General features: G+C 44.1%; 1 protein-coding gene across 1 annotated transcript in view; it reads right to left on the minus strand.

Annotated features, from left to right (window-relative positions):
* ARHGAP6 (Rho GTPase activating protein 6) overlaps positions 1-18,457 on the minus strand; it is a 327,498-nt gene extending 309,041 nt beyond the window's left edge. The window contains exon 1 of the mRNA XM_027675160.1: positions 17,963-18,457. Within this exon, the coding sequence (XP_027530961.1) occupies positions 17,963-18,457 (495 nt within the window). The remainder of the gene's footprint in view (positions 1-17,962) is intronic.
* Positions 18,458-22,295: the final 3,838 nt, after the last annotated feature.

Genomic DNA, 22,295 nt, shown 5'->3' on the forward strand with positions numbered 1-22,295 from the left:
CACCAGTAGCCACTTTCTTCTACATCATCTGTACCTTTATTAAAGCACAGGCTCGAAAACTCAGTGTTTTCATACAGAATTACAGAGCTAAGTTTCAAGGCAAACATATGTAAACACCCATTAAGGTAAGTGTTAATAATTCACAGCAAGATGCCAGGTCTCCATTAAGACATTTAATCTGCAAAGAAAACATTGCAAAAGGTCCTTGGAATAAACTGGATAACTTTCAAACAAAAGAAATTACTTAGCATATTTGTATTGTTCATGAAGCCTTTCTTTTGCTGCTCTTAAAAATTTATTTTAAAAAAAGTGTTTCTGCCTAGGCTGTAAATTTATGTACTTAAAATCATACACATAACCTCTTCCCTTTCTGACGATGATGCTTCTGCCTTTGCCAGCCAAAAGGGCAGCATCAGGCTGTATCAGGTGTCAACCAGACATCAGGATTCAGTAGCCCACCACAGGGAACGGTACCCAACAACTACCACAGCAGTTGGGTAACTGATCCAAGGTGCACTGTCCCCACACACTCTGCAGACCAATGGGGTAAAACCAACACTGCTCACAGGGATCAAGAAAGAAGATTGTAAGACACCTTTTGGGAAGAAGAGTAAAACCGCCCTAGGCAAGGGGCTGCCAGAGAGCCAGGCAGGTTCCAGCTGGGACGGGAGACGAGTGGGTTGGTGAGATATCACTACATGGGCAATAGCTGAACTCGGGTTTATGCTTCATTTCTGGGTAATCTCACACCAAAAGGGTGTCAAATTCCTTTCACAGTACAAGCACAATCCATTACCACCCAAGTAAGGGTGCTAATCAAAGCAGACTTAAGTACTGTAGAGATGAAAGTAGACTGATATTTAAATTCATTTACTTTTAATGAATTATTATTGCGATTTACAAGACTATTAGATTTTATTAGATTTCTTAGCTTAGTCACTGTAGGACCACAACACTACTTTGGGACTTCAACAGACATATGCCACAGCCATATACCACATCAGCTTCCCAGTTTAGACCAGAGATCTTTACACCATCCTGCACTGTGCATCTACACATGCTCTCCAGGACATGAGGAAAATCTCGTGTATGTGGAAAGGGAGGCAGGAAGGTAACAAAGATCAGTATGTGCAATATTCCTCCTATCATTTACCTCCATCGAGGAACTAAAAGAAGTTACATTTATACACAAATTGTCAATACACAGCCTTTTCAACACAAAACCCAGACAGAAATTCTGTGCAGACTGCTATCTTCTCAGTGGCTCTGGTATTCTCTTTCCTCACCTTTCCAATACAGTGCTGCTCTGCTTATATGCATCCATAATACTCTGCAAAGACTTCTTGGCTTTGATGATGTCGCCTTTTCTATGTAGCATTCCACTGTACCTCAGCCTGTTATTACATCAAACATTAAACATATCCCTCCCTAATTAGTCCCATCCTCTCCATCATCCTCATCTACTGCCTATGTTCATCCCACCTTCTCAGGTCTCTGTTACAGAGTTTTGTGCACTGGGAACTTAACTCTTTCTCCCCTGACTCTTGAAGAAATTATCACTAAATAATGTTTTATTGTATTATATTATATTAACCTTTATCTCTGTGGTTTAAGACTCTCTAAAATTTAGCAAGGGCAAAACATTTGTTTGCTGAGGCCACTAAATATCACCAAACAGTCTCTGTGCAATTCTTGGTTCAACTGTATCTATCCGTTGTCTCTTATGTAAAATTTTTGGAAATTAAAAAAAGTCTTTTGTGTTTATACACCTTGTAATGAGATATTCTAACCCACAAATAGAGTGCCAAGACACTATGGTAACGCAAAAATCACCTCTGCAATGCAAGGGGACCTGTGATGCAGGGATGCCCACACAAATCCTCCGGATTCTATATGGATTTGCACACTGTTGGATGCCCATTTCTGTCCCTCAACCCCCTAATGCAAGAGAAGAAACAACAGACACTCTTATCAGTGAGCTTTACTGTCTCGTCCCAAATTTGGGCATAATCCCAGTTTAAACCAGTTATCTAACAGCTAAATATAATTTCTCTAGGCTGGATATTCCAGAAATAGTATTTCCAGAAATAACTAATGCTGCATCGTCTTCACGCCATCAGGGAAACACCCAGCAGCAACTGCCAAACCCCACCCAAACCCACTGCCCTACTCAGCAGGGCCATGTGGCACAGAGACCTATCCCTCACAGCAGACACTTCCCACACTCCTGCGTGGATTAGCCATCAAATCGACGGACTCATCGGCAGCTCTGATTTTTCAAGCCTTGTCCCTTATTAGTGCTTTGATGACCTACCCCCAAGGCAGTTCCTAGGGACCAAGCCATCGCCCGTCCACTGTTTCTGTCCCTCTCTCTGGGAGGAAGTCAAAAGATACTCTAAGACCCATCTGAGCTGTGCATACTGTAAATAAAATAAATATTCTTACAGAGTGGATGTAGACCTAATTCACAGTACCATGGGAGGAAGAAGGAAAGGGCAAAAACTTTCTTAGTCGCTGCAGCAAAATCTACAGTTGATCCGTTTCCAAGCTGGGCAAATTAATTTCTCTCTCAATGGTCTTGAACACTGTCTGAACCCTTTTAATTCAAATATTTCCTAAAAAGCTGTGAAGAACAAAAGCAAAACCAGAAACAGAGTATTTCCAGAGTTACCCTAATACAAAGCATGGAAAAATAAATTCTTCATTTCTTTCAAATTCAGTACATTAGATCCTTTTCTACACATTGATGTTGCACCAGTTGAGCACAAACCACTCTAAAATACAGGCAAAAGCCCTCCAGTTCTCTCTGGAGGCAACTGACCTCCAGCTATTTGATCTCTCAACCAGTCGCCTCCTTGTTCTGGAAGCGCCTCCATAAAAAGCATCTGGAGGAGTTTGGTAGGGACATCTCATGTCATCTGAATCGAGCATGGTGGTCCCTGGTGTGGTGGCATACACAGAACTGTGGAGCTGCTGTACTGGAATGCAAAGCAGTATCCCACTGACTCACCACACTAAACATTCAAAGACATGTCTGAGGAGCCCCAGCTCTACCCACTACAAACTTCACCCACACTGCTTTGCAGTGTCTCACCTCCAGGAAACTACATCTCTTAACTGGGTCGATGTTTCCTGACAAAATGAAAGAGATGGACAATAAAACCCTCACTTACATTACTAAAAAATGGTACATTTTACATTATTTTTCTTTTCCTTGACATTGTATGTTGCAATGTTGTATAAGTAACAGCTTTTCAGTAACCTGGACTCCAGATGTACTTAGTTTATTGTGAAATGGTTAAACTAACATTTTTGCATGTGGCGATCATTCATGGAAGAGAAAGATCCAGACACAAAGAATATTTTCCATGCAGAAATATAACATAGCAAATATAATTTGCAAGTTTAGAAAGAATGAAACAAAATATGTATTAAATATAAATATATTTTACAGGCAAAACATCTTGTCACAAAAGTTAAATAATTCCCCTGCAGTTCGTAATTCCAACCAGCCCAAAGAACCTCTAGTTTACTTTTCTCTTATTGTGGTCCTAAATTCTTCCCCTTCCTCTCATCATATACTTGCAGCTCAGCTGTCCTGGGCAACTACCCCTCACAGAAGGTGTGATAATGTAGAGATGCAATTCCCAATTTCCCTCCTTAGGGATTAAACTCCAGGCTTCACTAAGGTTTGCCAAACAAATTAGAGCACTTCACCACTGCACAAAATAATCACTACTAAGATAAGCCTCAGCAACTCAACCTCTTATCCCAAAATACATATATGGTACATTCAGTTCATCAACACAACAGCTACCCTGGTTCCATCTCCCGCTACGCTCACTGATCTCCAGATCTCTGTTCAGTCATCCCAGTCTTTCCCAAATTTTCCCTTCCCTTCTCAGTCTCTCTGCTTGAAAAGGCTGGGTTATAAAATAACCAAAATAGTGGAGGAAAAAAATAACCTTTGGACTAGATGGAAGGTCCCATTACACTGTCCACATGTGCCTTGTTCTGTGTCCTCGACAGCTCAGCAGCCACTTCTGCTGCACGAACACCCCCAGCCCTCAAACCTGGAAGCAGATCCCTTCCCTTGCTCCTCTGGCCCTTTATCACTGGCTCCAAGGAACCTGCCAAGCAAACTCATCTTTGCTTTTCTATGTTCAGCTTCCTCTAGCCTTGGATTTTCTTTCAACAGGGGTCATCAAGCAAGCCCCTGTGTAGCTCTCCCTATGTAAATTCTATAGAAATCTTCCACATTCTTCTCCTTGGGAACATCCTAACAAATTGTTCCCTTCCAGCTTTGCTTAGATTTGGCCCAGATGTTTCCCAATGTATTTCTCCCTTCCGCTTGGCTTCCACTACATCTGTCTCAGTTAGATCCAGCACAAGAAGAGCTCCTGCTTTCCTACAAATGCTGTGATCCTATTTTAATTAAGGGGCCAGTCACCCTCTGTGGAAAAAACCCTCTAGCACAGCAATATAGTTATTAAATGCCTTTATCTAACTAAGGGAGCATATTTCAAAAAACTGTAAGGAAGCCAGGAATAAATAATTCACTTCAGGAATCTCATTCTTTTCAATTGTAATTCAAGTTACATCTTCAGCCTGATATCTTCAGCTCAAAAAAGTTCTATGGTTAAATCTCATGCTGAATGCTAAGTCCAAATAGCTGGACTTGGTCTAGAAGAAAGGTGTCCAAGACCTCAAACCATTTAGGAAAGGTGTCCTGCCACCTGAGACCACAGCCACCGCAACTGCAGCATGGCCATAAAGATGAGATCATTGCTCCTTGCAATGTTTCTATTTTCAAGATGCAAGAGCTCTTTGACTTGTCAAGTGGTGAGTGCTCTCTCTGTTCCCTACCCCTGTCATCTGGATTAAGTAGCTTTGGTGGAAAAGTCTGTTATTGTGGAGCAGAGGAAATAGGGATGATGGCCTATTATCTCTACCAACTCCTCCTGCAGTGGCACCTCACTGTCTCTGCTGGGCCATAGCCTTTGGCAGCCTTCAGGATATGAGAAGGATTTCCTCTGTAGAAAGAAGATGATATCCAGCTTCCAGCCAGTTTGTCAGATTCCCAAACAACCAAACTTCAAACACCGGAGAGCTTTGCTTTAAAAAGACTCCCAGAGAGGAAGCTCTGACAAATACAGCACTGCAGCATAGCTCCCTCCCTGAGAGTCCCCTCCAGGTCAGCTTTCAAAGAACACACGGAGTTACCAAAGAACAGCAGATATTCTCTTTTTAATTCTGACACTTATGCCAGACCCCACACTCTACAGCAATCACAATTTCCATTTACCATCTGACTGTATAAGCTGGATGCTACCAGTTTAAAGAACTAAAGTGCATACATTTGGACTTCATAAGGCACTGATACAGCCTCAATACATATTTCTAAAAAACAAGCAGATATGCTGTCACAAGCCAAAAACAACAAGTGATAGTAGAAGGCAAGTATAATATATCAAGTTGTGCTAAAGCACATAGTTATCACCATAAAACAAGCACAAACAATGCATAAATTACATTTGAAACAGCAACACTTGAAAGTGCTACTAAAATAAGAAACTGCACAAGGTGTATGAACAAGGCCTAAGACCCCTGTACCGCTAAAAATTGGTATTCAGTTGTGTGGAAGACCTCAGCATTACAGACCTCCTCTGGGAAGGAAGAAGAAAGAAAGAAGGCTCTACTTACAATAACAAAAAGTAACAATACAAAAGATCAAGAATAATATTTCAAAAACTATCTAAATAATTGAGGAACTCAAAGTTCATCTTCAAAAGTGAGTCAGTGCTTCAGAAAATCTCGTCACAAGAGACAGTGCTGAGAACTATTCAGGGAGCACCAGTAGGGACCATGCACCGCTGGGTCCAGCACCAACCTTTCATCTTACTGAACCACACCAGAGGCTGGAGCTTCTTGGAGGGCCAGGTGGCACAGGAGGCAGAGCCACGAAGCACAGAGCCACCCCAGCATGGTACCTTGGGCTCAGCGCTCCCTGGAGGAAACCAGGACATCACACTATGAGCAAGACAGGGCAGGGACACCCAAGCAGGAGTCAAAGCTCTCCTCTTCCCAGCAGTGGTGGTACGTCAGCAGTAATCTTGTTTTCCAGCCTTGCTGATGTTTTACTTAGATATTGATTTCTTACGCTGTTTTGTCTTCTCTTCTTCCTTATCTTCTTTTATTTGAACCACGCAACTGTAAGCCACCTTTTCCTCTTCTTACGTTCTGGTCCATCAAGGAAAGAAGTACTTATAGAGACTGCAAAAGGTTGAGTCCCAGCCATAAAAGCTTTGTTTTGTTGTGCGCAAGATCCTCCTGTCAGCCGGATTTCATATTCGATGCTGGAGGCTGCACCTGCTTGATAAAACCTCTGCCAGCTAAATGCAGACTTGCCAAAATCATTTCTCGAGAGCAAAGAGAAGAGACACAGGAGATCAGATGCTGATGAACATGCTCCAAAAGCTCAAAAAAGCCCACTGCTGCATCATAAACAGCAGCAAATTATGACCTGTGCTCCTTTTAAATAGCAGCATGGAAGCATTTATTTCAGCAAGCCAATTTGGTACCAGCTTTTTCCAGGCTGTGTGGCCCCATCTGCCTATTCCGGTTTAATTTAGCTTTGACTGATCCCAGTTACATAACTGTACCCTTAAGCTCATAAATTGTAACATCAATATCAGGTTAAACTGTTGCTGTGTAAGACAATATAGGCAAATCCTGAACTGTCCTACTGCCACACCTATTGTTCTGTGTATCTGAAGCAATTCCAAGCTCAAAGCTCAGCAGGAGATTTCCTTTTCTTCTTGTATACCTCTTCAATTTTTTTCCTTCTTCCATTCCTCTCTCAGAATATTTTACTTTTATAATACAAGATGATAAAAATGAAAGTTAGAAACGCTAAATTGACAGGAATGCTCCTGTACCACCTTTTTATTACAGGCATTGAATTGTTTTAGGTCTGTCATGAGCACACGGTAGGAAAAGATGATGGTGTTTTGCCAGATGTTCAATATTTTTAAACCTAAAGTCAAACAACCCACAAAAGCGGATGGAGCTCAATGTCAGAAAAAGGCTGTCCCAATAACACAATGTCCTGAAGGTAGGTACCTTGTAAGCCCTGGGGTCCCTAGTGCTGGAATAAGCAGGCCAGCTTGATTAAATGTAAGCTGACAGGAAACCTACCTGGCAAGTAGTTACTGAAACTTCCCCACCAAATCCCTGCTGAAGATCTGCTAGAGCCCCATCAAGCTGCCTCTGCAAAACACTTGAATTTGAGAAGGGCTTGCCTGGGGTTTTTTTTAAATTCTACTTCTTTAAAGAACCACCCTGGCTTTCTTTGTGTTTGTGAGACACCAGCAGTGAAGCTGCAGTGTAAAAGTAGGGTATGCCTCACAGAATAGAAGCACACCAACAACTTTGGAGAATGATGCAATGAAAGAAATCACTCTTCTTACAAACCTGCTTCAAATGCTGGTGCTGGAGAGCATCATAATTTCTGCAATTCAGCAACTTTTGTTCCATCAAAGGTATGTTGTAGCATAAGGAAGGATGGTAGTTTTCATTCTGCTGTGGAAAGAAGTGATACTTTGAGTCACAGAATCACAGAAAAAATTACTTCAGAAGGGACCTCTGGAGGTCATCTGGTCCAATCTTCTACTCAAAGCTGGGTCATCTTCAAAATGTGATTTGAATCCATGAGGCCTTGCCCTGTCAAGGGTTGAAAAATTCCAAGGACAGAGATTCCACACTCTCTCCGGGCAATCCATTTCAATACTTAACCACTCCTGCTGTGAATGTTTTTTTACTTAGATCTACTCCAAATTCCTCTTGCTGCAACTTGTGACTGTCATTGTGCAACTCCGACAACACTCAGCTCCATCTTGTCCTTAGTCCCCACGTAGGTAGTAAAAGAGGAATTACATTCCTCCTTATTCTTCTCCAGGCCTTTGTTTGTGCATTAAGCCCCCTTATCCCCTAACTGTTCTAATGGCCCTCCACTACACTTGCTCCAGTACCTCAACATCTCCCTTGTACAACAGGGTCCAGATGTGGATTCACCAGGGTGAAGCCAGTTCCCTTGACCCACCAGTTACCTTTTTGCTCATGCAGCCCAGCATGCAGGGATCCTGTTCTCCACATGGCACACCGTCCACTGCTCACTAACACAGCTAACTCATTTTCCTCTGATCCACGTGAGGTGGTACAATTTACCTGCATTTGGGCTAAAAAACAGGTGGGAGGCTCTGTTACATCGAGAAGCATTTTGGACAGTGTGCCAGAAACTTTTAAAATATGCAAATTTACCAATGTAAATCTTACTAATCACTCTACTAAAAAGTTGCTTTAAAACCCTCAATACATGTTGACTGCCAATTATATCTCATTCCTTTAATGAATATAGAATTAAGGCACTTTCTCTCTGAAATAAGTAAGACTTCTAATTGTGCTTATTTAAGTAATTTGGCTGCCTAACTCTCCCAGCTGGCTGTGGTTTCGTACTCGCTCCCTGGCACAGCCCACTTTGTATCATTTCCAAATACGCTGCCCCATTCTAAAGACCTACGAGACGTGTCCCCATGGTGTGGTGCTACAAGAGCTGTCACTTAGTGCAGAGACACGAACACATGCTTGAGAAACAGTAGTGAAGCAATGAGGCACGTTGTATATTGTCAGCAGGAATGTTATGAAATAGCCACAAAAAAACTCAACCATATTGTTCTAATTTACGATAGAGTAGATAGGGTCTTATTTTGGAGCATGAAAACGTAATCTATCCCAGTCTGTCTTTCCCCACCACCCCTTTCAAATAGCAGTTTGCACTCTCATCAAATTAAATTAACAGCTAAAAACAGATTTCCCACCAGGGCGTTACTAGGATTTAGCCTTCCTACATACATATACACTTTAAAAAAATTGTGGTGATGGGATGAAGATCAAAATATTGCCCAGAATCCTTTTAAAATAGAGGACAGGGAAAAGAGAAAAGGGATTTCTTTATGATTTAAGAAGGATAAGTGTGAAATATGAACAATCAAAATAACGATATTGGAGAAGTGACAGCAGATGTGTCAATCCATGTATTTTAGCTTCAAATTCTCCCATTTCATTTAAGTGTCAGCTTACCCGAGTCTGACAGCACTGTATAAAGAAACAATTGCACATCTTCTAAAAACAGAAGATGGTGAGATCTCTTAAACAGTTTGCCCAAAGATCCTATTGTGCCTAAACTCTTTATGGGTTTATTCAATAAATTAAAAGAAATACCTCCTATGGGAAGCAAAAGACATAACAGAATGAAAAACATTTCCTGGAGGAGGAATATATTTAGACTTTTAGAGAGAAAAGCAAATGAAAACTTAACACAGCACTGCCAACTGGTTTCTCACCACATTACTCTCAGTAGGGTGCAACTCAACTGAAATTACCCTTTGGAGAAAAAGCTAAAAAGTCAGTGCTCAGAAACCATCTTGCCATATTACAACAGTGGCAGAAAACAAAGGAATAAAGTAAATAAAACCTGAAAATAGAAATGGAAAATTTGTATTAGTCTTCCTCTTGCAACATCAGTTATAGATGTTCAGCAGAGGTACAGTTACACTACTGAAAAGCAAATCCAGGAAGCCAGTCCTTTCAAGAAGCCTAACTCCAAGACAGTGCAAAAGTAATCTTAACTGAAAAAAAAAAGGAATCTTTCATCGTTAGCAAGGCCAGTAACATGCTTTGTACTTTCCTGAAAACCAGTCTGTCCATTTCTAAGAACAAAAGTACTCACTAAAATTTAACTTGGCCAACCAAATAATAGGCTACAGCTACAGTAAAGCAGCTGTTTTTTCATATGAATTGCAGGTGATGAAAGCAAGAAGACACATATCTTCCTTTTTAACATTTGCATGGAGGATAACTGAAGATACACAACACAAGGAGAACAAGAAATGGATAAAAGACAAGCCCAAACTAAAACGGTTCAAGTGTGTGGAATAGGACTTAGAAAGTAATGGGGAGAAAAAAGAAAAGCAAGTTCTCAGCAGCCACCAGGAGAGTTTCTGCACTGGACTGAGTGCTCACATGCATCCTCACTAAGTGCAATGTTTCACAATTTGGGATGCTGATGCAAGCTGTTCCCATAGCCAGGACTGTGAGGATGATGACCCAGGGATGACAGTTTTAGGGTGGGAAACTAATATTTGTTTTTACGAGCCAGAGACACAGTACCTAACCTACTTAGGTCCAAAAACACGAACATGTGGTACCCAGCATCTGGTTCCAGTACAACAATGTGGCGAGCGTCAAGCACTGGAAGCTCATCAAATCCTTCAAAAACACTCTCAACTCTCCCAGGGATTTAATAATTCTTAGCTGACAACTGGAGTGGAAAAAACATGTAGCTTGAAATAGCCAGTCTGTACACATCTAGGAAAAACTAAAACTCAACCAGAAAGCCTCCACATACATTTCCATTGATATGTATTATTGCTACAGGATAAGAACAGATTAATAAAAAATAGAAAGTATTTTGAACAAGCACAGCTTAAAAATCTGTACAAAATAATAGATACAAAAGTTTTAAAGAAAGGTAAAGAAAGTAAAAATTCCTAGGACTAAATGGTGACTCAAGGCTTTCTTTCCTTCTCGATACTCTGGTTTGATTAGTAGTCTTCACCAGCCAAAAGGAAAGCACACGTTTGAGTACTCTGTTGGATTGAAGTCTAAAAGCTCAGTACCTTGCAAAATTGGACAATGAGTTGCAATGTCAAATTCCAATGAAGTCTGAAATTTGCACTCACCTCCTTACTGCTACCCTTCCAGTTTCCATAAGCTGAATGGAATATTTGGCCTCTTTTCCCACAATCCAGACACCTGGTTCAGTTAACAACCAGTGTAATGCAGAATGTACAAAAGCTACATTTTAAAACATTAGCTTAATTCCAGTGACCCTTATGCTCTCAAACACTATGATACATAGCCAGAGAATCAAATATGAACAGCCTTATATCATGTTTAAAAAGACTAAGATAGGATTGCCATTTTAGCTTTCATTTTTAGTACATTTTTACATTAAGATTTCAAGTCTTCAACTCTGACACTGATACGATCTAGTTACTACTGTGTCAGGAGTGTTCAATTATGATATTTACATCTAGAAGGAAAAAAAATCACTCCAAAACAGGCTTAATATCTACACATTTATATAGCTACAGCACTGCAGAAGAGTGAAAAGAGACTTCTGAAATGTTCTCCACCTGCAAACTGTCACAGCTGCAGTTCTTGTCATACAAGAGAGTCTGCAAAACTAATTATGCTGCAATTCCATCATGAAGTCAATACAGCAGTCTGGGTTGTGGATATTTTAGAGGCTGCTCAAAATTACTTTTCAGTCTCATTTTTATTATTTTCACAAGTTCCTTTCCCATTACTTAAGCAATGCTCACTTGGGGAATTCTGTCTGTCCTAGCTGTCAACCCCCATATTTTCATCCAATGTCTTCAGACGTAATTTAGTTGGGAATGGGAAGAGTGCATTTGCCAAAATCAGAAATGTTGAATATATTTAGTTACTTTTAATGGCATTCCTCCCATAAGAGACCCACAACTTTTCTGCCCACCAGATTCTGCAGTTATACAACTCTCACAGCATTGAATGAGGCGGACTTAGGCTGAAACTAATTGTGTGTCAATTCAGTGGTAAATACCAACACACACAGTTTTTTACTTTAAAAAAACCCAAAAATCTTCTGAAATACAGTTTTCTCACATCTCATCAAAAAGCCCCCATGGAAGTGAAAAATGCAAGTTAGCAATATTGGAGGATGGGGGAGTATCCAGTTTTTGTAATGTTTGGAGGAAGAGAAAGGTGACAAACATGCTAGATCCTCATTTTGCTTCCAGGACAGTTAATCAGAGCTCTGCAAGGGAGTATGTTCCAACCCCTCTTCTATTCATATAGCAAAATCTCTGGGTTAGGTATCAAGGTGCTTAAGGATAACAGACACTGTGCTCACACTTAATGACCACATGAACCTCCACTAATGCAGCTGTCGTGGGTTGACCTTGGCCAGATTCTAGGCACCCACTAAAGTTGCTCTGAGCTGGGAGAGGTCACGCAGGCAAAACAGACTCAACGTGGGGTTAATACTAAAATTTATTACTAACAGGATAAGATCTAAAGAGTGAGAAATAAAATAGCCTTAAACACACTTTCCATCCACCCCTCCTTCCTTCCATGTTCTCCCTCCTCCCCCCGCAGCAGTGCGGGGAGACAAGTCCACCCCTCGGGCAACAGGTCTTCCAAATCTGCTGTCCCATAGGTCACTCTTCCATAGGCTGCAGGGGGACAGCCTGCTCCACTATGGTCCTCACCACGGGTTACAGGGTGGGCCCACAGCTCTGAGTCCTTCCCCTGTTCTGTGGGGTCCCTCCCACAGGTAGTAGTCCTTGATGGACCTCTCCAAAGTGGGTCCACCCCTTGGGCCGCAGGTCTTCCAAATCTGCCATCCCAAGGGTCATTCCTCCCTGGGGTGCAGGGGGTCTCTGCACCCCGATGGTCCTTCATAGGATGCAGTCCTTCATAGAGTGAGCTGTACCAATGTGGATCCACCACAGGGCCATGAGTCCTACCCAGGAATAACCTGCTCCGGCGTGGATTTTCCCCTCCCCAGGCCACAACTCTCTTGAAGGACTCTGCTCCATCCTGGGCCTTCCACGGAGGGTAAGAGCCTTCTTCTATGCATCCACCTGCTCCAGCATGGGCTGCTCGCAAGGCAGACCCGGGGGGCTGCGGGGCCGCTCTCCACGGGGCCACACGCCCTGGCCCCGGCCCCGTCCGCCCCTTTGCAGGGGCCACTGCTCCACTCAGCCGGCACTGCCGAGAGCAGCATGGGCGGCTTGGCCGGGGCGCCACTGCCTGCTCCGCGCCCAGACCAGGCTGCCACACACCCCCCCCGCAGCAAGGCCGCCCAGGAGCTTCAGTCAGCTCTCACCTGGCTCGAATTCTTCTGCACAACAAGCTTGTTCTTAAATATGTTATCACAGAGGTGTAATTATTGGCTCTCCCTTGGCCAGCAGCAGGAAGTCCCTCCTGTAGCCAGCTATCATTGGCTTCATTGGAGGGGGAAACTTCTAGCAGCTTCTAACCAAAGCCACCCTATGTAGCCCCCCCCCGCTACCAAGAACCCAGCCACCTCAACCCACAAGGCTGTTTCCTCTTGTCCTGTCACAAGCTGCCTGGGAGAAGAGGCTGACCCCCACCTTGCTACAAGGAAAGAGAGACTCAAACACCACGTTCCAAATGGATTTAAACTCTTAAAGTATCAAGCAAGTGAATTTATCAAAACTGACCTCCCTCACCTATCCACTGAAAGCCGTGTTGTGAGTGTTCACTACTTTCGATGGCCACACTGTAAAATAATTTGGTTAAACTGATGTTGTTCTGATAGTGCAGATTAGCATCTCCAACAACCTCGCAGCTAGTCATAGCTTGGCCAGCCAGCAGCACAGGAGACACCTAGACAACTCCTGTCTTCTCCCCCAACATCTGGTGAGGAACTAGAGCAACCTTCCCTCCCGCACCACAGAGAACTTGCCCTGCTGTGCTCAACAGAAAGCCATCCTGGGTGAGTGAGCAGGTCATCTGCAGGCTGAGTCAGGAGGATGAAGAGGTGAGGAAGGGCTGAGCAAATCACATGCAGCAACCCAATTTCACTGAGAAGCAAGCTGCAAACTAAGGATGCTGCTGCCTACTGCTTCCCAGGGGTCAGACATGCAGGTGGAAAGGCTGCAGATGTTATGCTACTACTAGTTTAAAGCAGCAGTTGGATATGGTAGTATGTAATTAGTCAGTAACACAGACAGTATGATACCAAAATAATCAGACCATTTAAGTGTGTAGATTTGGTTTATCATCTAGGACAGAAAAATAAGCAGAAGAATTAACACAACTTGAGAATTCACACAGATAGATTTATTTTGAGCTATTCTGGACTTTTCACCCAGCAAACATATTTCCATCAGTCATTACAAAACACTCGCATCCTTAACCTGTACAGGACCACTCACATATGTCAGCATAAATGTATGACTAAATTTTGGCAGAATCAAGGCATTAAGGTATCTTTAGATATTTTTACCACCTGTTCCCATGATATTTAGTTTACTTAGAGAGTCATTTAAACATATGAGACACTAAATGAAAGCATAGTAAGACAATTTTTTAACCGAAAGTGAATTTTCTTTAAGGGAAATTGCTTAAAAGGACAGCTGAGATCAGGTGCGAATGGAGGATGAATTTTTTTTTTCCCTTGTTAAAAATCCCCCTTGGTTTTGCACTGCTGAAATCACTGGAAATGTTGTCACCAATTTCCACAGATACAGAAAAGGTTTTCTTATTTAAGCAGCTAATACATGAGCAGATATTAAAAAGGTGAAAGAATGCTTGTCAGCAGAGTAAAGCACTACCAAAAATAATCTTTACAGATGTAAAATATTCTTGCAAAACAAACTACATGTCGATAAAGAGCCAGATCACTCTGGTGTGGTATGTAGTCAGAGACACATTTGTCACATGTTGCTTCACATTCAAAAGTCTGTGGATCCAAGAACACAGGCCTAACACATTTAGGTGTGACCTGCTGCTGAAAATGGAAATCCCCTCTGCACTCTGGCATTACCTTAAAAATTATTTATGAATGGTGGCACAAACTGAGAACCAACCTTTCTCTCCATAGTCCAGCAGACAGGCTTGTGTTATAAAATGCTTAAGTCAAAGAACTACAATCAAAAAAAGGCAAAATAAACAATCCATTATTCTCCTGGCCTCATATCAAAGCTATTACGGACATTTTGGCCTCATATACAGAAATTGCAGATCAGCAGGAGAGGCATCCTTTAAAACCTGACTAGAGCTGTGCCAGGTGCCCCTATCTCCGCAGCCCCAAGGCACTGGCTGTCCCAGGGCAGGATTCACAGAGCACAGGGTGTAAACCCCTTCTTCACCTCATCCCTCTAGATGCCACTACACGGATCCAGCTTGGGGCAGGAGGAGGAGGTCCTGCCCAGAAGTTATAATTTTGAGGGGGTTCTGAAGAGGAAATCGCCGTGGCATTTTTACTTCTCTGTACTGCTTTAGAGATTAAGGTATTGTGGAAGAAAATAACTCCCACTTATATCTCCTAGCACATAAACCTGTTGCTTGCACAGTGGCTCTAGAGAAATATTTTCAAAAAAGTGCAATTATACTGAGGGTATTGGAATGAAGGTAAAGAAAACAGACTTTGTAATGAGCATTCTTTTATTCCCAGCTAATAGGATAGGAATTTTTAAGCACACCAACCAAATTTTCAATGTACTTTTTCATTTGGCAGTCATCTATTCAGTTGCCTTTTACAGTCAAGTAAAATTACCATTGCAATGTATTTCATTTTCTAAGTTGAAAAAAAATAGAACTACAGATTTCCTACTGAGAATGCAATAATTTGAATAATGGGACCTTTTAAACTTACAATATTATAAACAGTTATTTCCTTTTCACCCAATAAAATGTGTTTTTTTCACCTCCTCGAGCATACTAGCTTTCCCACAGCCAGGGTAAAGCTCCAGAGACTTCACTTCCTAAAAACTGAACAAGACCTTTTCCAATAAAGACCAAATGGGAAGGAATAAATAAATATTTATAAATAAAAAAAGGAGTATTAATAATGCTATTTTATTATAAGGACAAACTGAATGACCATTAGGATGCATGCCTGAAATAAGAGGGGGAATAAGATCAAAATTATGTATGTGAAGTTCCCCTAAAACATAGATTAAATAATTTGTACATGTCTTTGCTGAATAACTAAGTTAATATTTGTATAATGTCTCGAAAATAGGAACTCTGAAACTAGCAGATATCTGGATATATGACAACTGACACACAGCAACACCGATTCACAGTGATGAAATCGACCCACTGGGGGAAACAAGATTCCGGTGCCGCGCACCCCGCTCCCACCTGGCAGCCCCACCACTGTGACTGCTGGGACAATGACAGCGATGACACTTGTGCCCAACTGAGGGCTCATGGAAAGAGGTGGCCCAGTCACCTGCCCCACTCGGACAAGGGGACACAACAGAGATGTGGATACTTGCTCGTCCTGACAGCATTGAGCTCAAACCTTGCCAAAATTGTTCTCTCACAACAAAATCACCTGTTGAGGTTACTTTTTTCCTAATGTAAAAATGATTTTTTTAAACTACACCCACACATACGTCTCAGTTACTCGAAAAATCAGGCCCCACCCATTGCAAAGGTGCCTTCAAAATACAAACCCACACTTTGTTAAACGCCCATTCTTAACTGTATGAAAGATACTCAGGTTCAAATGCCACATAAACAACAATTTGTCAGAGAACAGTAACATCAAATGTAACTATAAATTATATCACTACACGGCATTAGAGTTATTAGTAATATAATATGCCCCTCCCAAAAGAGGTTTGGCTATTTAAAAATGCTAAATTCACACACCAAATTAAGAAAAAACCCAATACTTTTAAATTTGCAGTCAAAGATGTGCTGTGCTGTGTGGTGTGACAACACACAGATCTGGTAAAAATGCCCCAAGTGTCCACCAGCTTCATGTGGATTCAATGAAAACAGGGAGACCCACTTAGATTTAGAGATCAGAGACCATTCTGAGTCTTAGATTCAGTCAGGAAACCCTGCACAGGAAATCTTAAGTATCTTACACTTTTTGATGTACCTTATCAAATCGTAAGTGGATAAGCAGCAAACTTACCCTTCATTAGTGTGACCACCTACTGTCTCACTGTCCACTGGAGGATTTTTTGCCACTGATGCTGCAATTCCCACAAAGTTCTTTGAAATAATGAATTTTTAACTATCCTAAAATTCATGCATCAATGTGAAATATTGCTAAGAGTCACTCCTGATCACAAGACTAATAATCCATTTTTTAAAACCGCAAAAAATCTTCACTGCCTCTTTAAACATTACCCAGCATCTTGCCTGAAGTCACCACCCACAGGTTGACATTCCATCTCACTCACAGACATTGACAACTTTTACACTCCAAGCAAACAGGAGGATATAGGAGCTCATGCAGGGTGAGAGGCAGCGTTTCCCCTTAAAAACTACATTTTGTGCCATCATGGTGCCTAGTTTGATCCCAGATCACTGTGTAAGGTAATTTTTCAAGGGCTTCCGCATCCCACTGGAACAATGGGGTTGTCTTATTGCTGGTTATTAGTGGCTATTTATAATACACACATCTTTGGAAATGGAAAAAAAAGGAAAAGGCCGCCTTCTGATCCCAATGCTCCAGGAGGCACTACTAAACAGTTAAGCGCGAAACCTCATCACCATGGACAGGATGGAGAATTTCTTAGAACAAAAAAAATTATTCTTCTACTGCTACAAAGGGTTCTGCATAACCAACTCACCGAGAAATCGCTACCAAGAAACAATGTCACATTCTTTGAATATATTCATCCACATGGTATGGTATCTGCAGCCCAACATAAACGACATCCAAGTTAAACGAATAAATATTTGTGTTGCAGAGTTGGATTTGTCTTGGAATACAACTGCTTCTCATGTGGTTTTCACACATGTGCGTTGTCAAATAAATCACAGCTCACTGGGTGTGCATATTAAAAATAATTTGTCTATCTTGTTAGAAACCATCACATACTTCAGTTTAAGAGTTGTGAAACTGGGAGGGGAAGGTTTTACAGGCCTGGGACAACTACACATGGAGCCCGTCGAGGGAACCTCAAACACCTGACCCTTCACGGCCGCGGATGCCGGCTCCCAGCACAAACACCCACGGCGGCCCCGACGGCCCCATCGCGCCGTGTCCCCACCACGGGCGGGAGCTGGTGGCTCCCCCGGGCGGGCGGCGGGGGCGAGGGTGGCGCGGCGGGTGCCCGTCCCCGAGGGCGGGCGTGCCTACCTCCGACTTCCACACGACGTAGGCGGCGGGGCGAGGCTCGGGCGGCGAGGGCTGCCCCTTCCTCTGTTGCAGCCAGCGGCGCGGCGAAGAGAAGATGCTGTTGGCGGGGCCGCTCAGCGCCAGGGCCGAGGGGGTGCGCGCCAGGAAGGGCAGCTCGCAGCCAGGGCTCCGCTTCCCGCGGAAGGTCTCCTCGTCGAAGACCGCGCTGCCCGGCGGCGACCGCTCCAGCGGGGTGCTGGGGGTGGAGAAGGAGGCGCCGTGGGGCTGCGGGGCGCCCCGGGGACCGCAGCGCTCCGCCGGGGGGCTGCCGGCAGCCCGCGCCCGCGGCGCCCGCCCCGCGCCCTCGCCGTCCTCCCGCCCGCCGCCGATGATGGCGGGGTCGAGGCTGCGCGTCTGGCGGAGTCTCCGCTTGGAAAGGCTCTTGGCGGCGGCGGGGGCGGCGGCGGCCGGGGAGGAGCAGGAGAAGACGCTGCTCAGCAGGCTCTGCGCCGACATCGCGGCGGGCGCTGCCCCGGGCACGGCGGGGCAGTCGGGGGTCCCACCTGGGCGCTCTCTGCCTCCAGCGCCCGCCGCGGAGGGGCTCTGGGGGCGGCTCCCACGCCCGGCTCAGCCCCCGGCGGCGCGGCCCGACGGCGGCATCGCGGGGCTCATGGCGGCGTCCGGCGCTGGGGCTGCTCCGGGGCTGCCGCCGCCGCGGTCACTTTGCTGAGAGGGAGAGGGAGGGAGAGGAAAAAAAAAAGTTACGAGAGAAAAGGGGAGGGGAGACGGCAGCAGCGGAGCTTTTATCTGGGCTCGCCGCAGGCTGCCGGAGTCACTCCCCCCTCGGCCGTGATGCGCACGGGAGCCCGGGCCGCCCACCCCGCACAGGCACTCCGGGGGTGACGGGACCCGTCTGCACCCCCTGGAGCGGAGAGAGACCGTCCCGGTGCCGCCCGCACCCCGGTGCCTCCGCCGGACGCCCACGCCGGAGCTGCGGGTCCCGGCGCTGCCGCACTGGCACGGGGTGGTTCCGTTTTGGGAAGGGATCGAGCAGCGAGGGACGGTTGTTTTTCGGAGCGATCGTTCCCGAGGCACAGTCGCGGAAAGCCCCCGTCTGACCTTTCTGAGACCAGCGCCGCGTCGCCCTCCCGCCTGGGCTGAAGGTTATGGGACACCCCGTCTGCCCCGGCTGTGCCGGAGAGAGCTGAAGACTTCAGGAAAAACCCACAACAGTAGGCAGGGTGCTCGCAGCGTGCAGCACACGGGACAGGACCTTCTTCTGGCCCATGTCTCTCTTTCCATCCCTGCCAAAACACCTACTTTGAGGGCACGTGGACGTGAGTCCCACAGGCAGCATGGGTTACTGAAGACCTGTAACAAGAGAGTGTGTCCAATGAAGCTAAGCCTCCTCAGGACAAGTGACTGGACATGCTTGATCTCCCATTGAGCCTTTTTCTGCTCTCTCTCCAAGCATAGGCAGGGAAACTTTTACCAGAAAAACAGAACAAACCTGGAAAAGGCAAAACTGTAAAGAAATTAAGAAATAGAATGCACACAGAGGAACAATACCATGCAGCACCATGAAGGCAGCCAGCCAGCTCCTTCCTCACCTGGAGTGAAGGAAACAGTCCCTCAGACTCCCTGTAGACTCTGACTCCTGCCCCGACTCCAACTGGGAATATTACAGTCCTCCCCTCACTGGAAGCAGTTCAACAGCAATGCTTCTCAGTTTCTTTCTGGACCCCATACACCATAATTTACTTAATGTTTCAACTTTATTAAGTAACCATTAGCTTCATGGGTGAGTTCAGTTGCTCTTTTGTCAGTAAAGACTACAGCCGTTATATCTTTTGAGATGGAAAGCAAAACACAAAACCAAATCCTGTTTTTCTTCCACACCTATACTTTTATTTACAGAGGGAGTGGAAGATGCCTAAGGACAGACTAGCTAAAAACTCCTATGCAAGTCTTGAATCTCCCCTGTCTCAGACAAACTCACTGTTAGACTACTGACTCCATGGGGCCTAAGCATCCTTCTTTTGACTTGAAAACCCACCAGCTCCACAGTCTCCCCAAAAGTGTTGCAGGCAACTCTTAGAAAACTTCCTTAGAAAAAGGCTATTTTGAAAAGAAAAGTGCTTGAGCACAACAAAAGGGTTATTAATTTCTCCTCATTCTGCATTTTCTGCTCAAACCCTAGTGCAGGGTTGTGTTGTTCTCCCTGATACCCTGGAGTCTGTCCAGGTAAGTGGTCCATGGCAGCACTTTCTGGTTTCATCAATAGCGGGAGTAGACAATTCTGTCCTGTGTGGTGCTGTTTAAATTTCATAAAGAGCAATAGCGCAAGAGCCCATCCACTTTCAAAGGAAGGTGTTCTGGTTTTAGGTAATGTTTCCAAATGGGATTATTTTTTCTTTCTTTTGCCTTTTTTTTCCTTTTTGTCTGCAAAGTAGCTTTTCCGCCTTATTTTAAAAAGCTGTGCTATTTCCTAATTCCAAGTTCCTCCACAGCTAAAGTTGCAGCTGTTTCTGTTTAAAGCTTCGTTTTGCCGCCTCATTAATGCCTTCAATAAGGTCTCATGCTTGAGACTAAGAAGAAGGTCTGAAGCGTAAAACAATAATCCGTGTTTGTTTCTGCAGTTCTGTGCCCATGGTAGCAATTTGGTTGAGAGGACCCATCTGCAGTACAACTATGCAGATGTGTGGCTCCAAGTATTTGCTTCTTTTGTCCCCTACAAACATATCATGGGACCATAAAGGAACGGGAAGACATGAGGAAAAAGGCAAAGAGGGAAATTCAGAGTTATAAGGAGCTCATCAGTTGAGGAGTAGAGAGGCAAGTCACACCTGCGTCCAAAATCCACCAAAAACTGTTTATGCCATTCTCTGTGAGGTGCATTGCTGACTTTGCAGAGCTGACACTCTTGGGCACAGCCAGCTGCCAGTGGGCAAACCTCCAAGTGCCAACTCGGATCCTTACACACTGCACACATAAACTGTGAAAGGAGTCTGAAACAATCAGATAAGTGCATAGTTAGGAGCATACATCACTTTACAAGTAACTACTCTAAATGAGGTGGGAGCAAAGCATTCTTATTTCCACCTGCTTCAGTCCAGGCATGACTACTGCACAGCTGGTTTTCTTCATGAAAGCCCCCATGAAAAATTAGAGTTTTCATGAGATATAGACCTGGAGCATCACAGCTGCAATTCAAAGAGTAAATGCAGCATATGTATAGAGATGCTTCTTGTAGACAACTTCACTACCTGCCTTAGCTTCTCTCTGCATCTTTCGGGAGAAACAGCAATAAAAGCACTTACTGATTATTTTTAAAGTTTCTGTTCATTATCACTGCATTATTATGCATTATTATGAACTGCATTATTGTGAGACCTGGCAGCATCACCCCGCAGCTAGGCTCAGGGGCTCAAGTGGGCATGGTACAAGCACAGGACAAAAAGATAGCCGTAGTCCCCAAACTTTAGCGGTAACCTCCAGACATAAGATACCAGCTGTGCAGCCATATCTGCAGAGGAATAGTGAGACAGTACTAATTGATCTCATATTGGTTGTCAGCCCTTCTTTCTCTTACAAAGCAAAGCTGTTTGTGTAACAACTGTCATTGCAACCATAAGTTTGCAATAGCAGTCAAGGAACTGAAAGACCTAGCATGGATTTACTAAGGGTAAATTATATGTAACCAACCTGATCACCTGCCTTGATCCATGGATGATGGGAGAGCAGTGGATAGGAGGCTTTTGGCACAATCTTCCACAGCTTCCTTTTTGAGACAGAGAGAAAAACTGATTTAATCATAGTGAATAATGGTTCATACTTTACAGGGAAGCTGGTTACAAGTGCAGTTCTTCATAAGTCTGTATTGATTCGTGTCCTGTTTCATATCCATATCAATAGCCCAGAGCAGGACTCAGAGTGCACGTTTATCCAGTTTGTGGACAACATCAAATTAAAGCATATAGTCAACATGCTCCAGGGAAGGGCTGCCATTCAGAGGGGCTTAGACAGGCCACATGAATGTGAAAACAGAGATCTTATGAAAGTCAGCGAGGACAAGTGCACTTGGTGTGGACTTACCCCTGCATTTCTATGGGCTGGGGAGCAACTCTGATGGAAAGGAGCTCAGGTGCTCTGATGGTCAATAGGCCAAATATGATGGAGCAGGAAGCCCTTGCAGGGATGAAGGCTAAGAGAATCCTGGGCTACATCAACAGAAACGTAGTCAATAGACCGAGGGAGATGATTATTTGCTTTTACACAGCATTCAACAGACCTCATATGGAACAGTCTAGTTTGTGTGACTGCAATTAAGGAGGACTTTAATAAACTTCAGCTT

This window comes from Neopelma chrysocephalum, unplaced genomic scaffold, assembly GCF_003984885.1.
Source record: "Neopelma chrysocephalum unplaced genomic scaffold, ASM398488v2 Primary Assembly neopelma1_25, whole genome shotgun sequence".
NCBI lineage: Eukaryota > Metazoa > Chordata > Aves > Passeriformes > Pipridae > Neopelma > Neopelma chrysocephalum.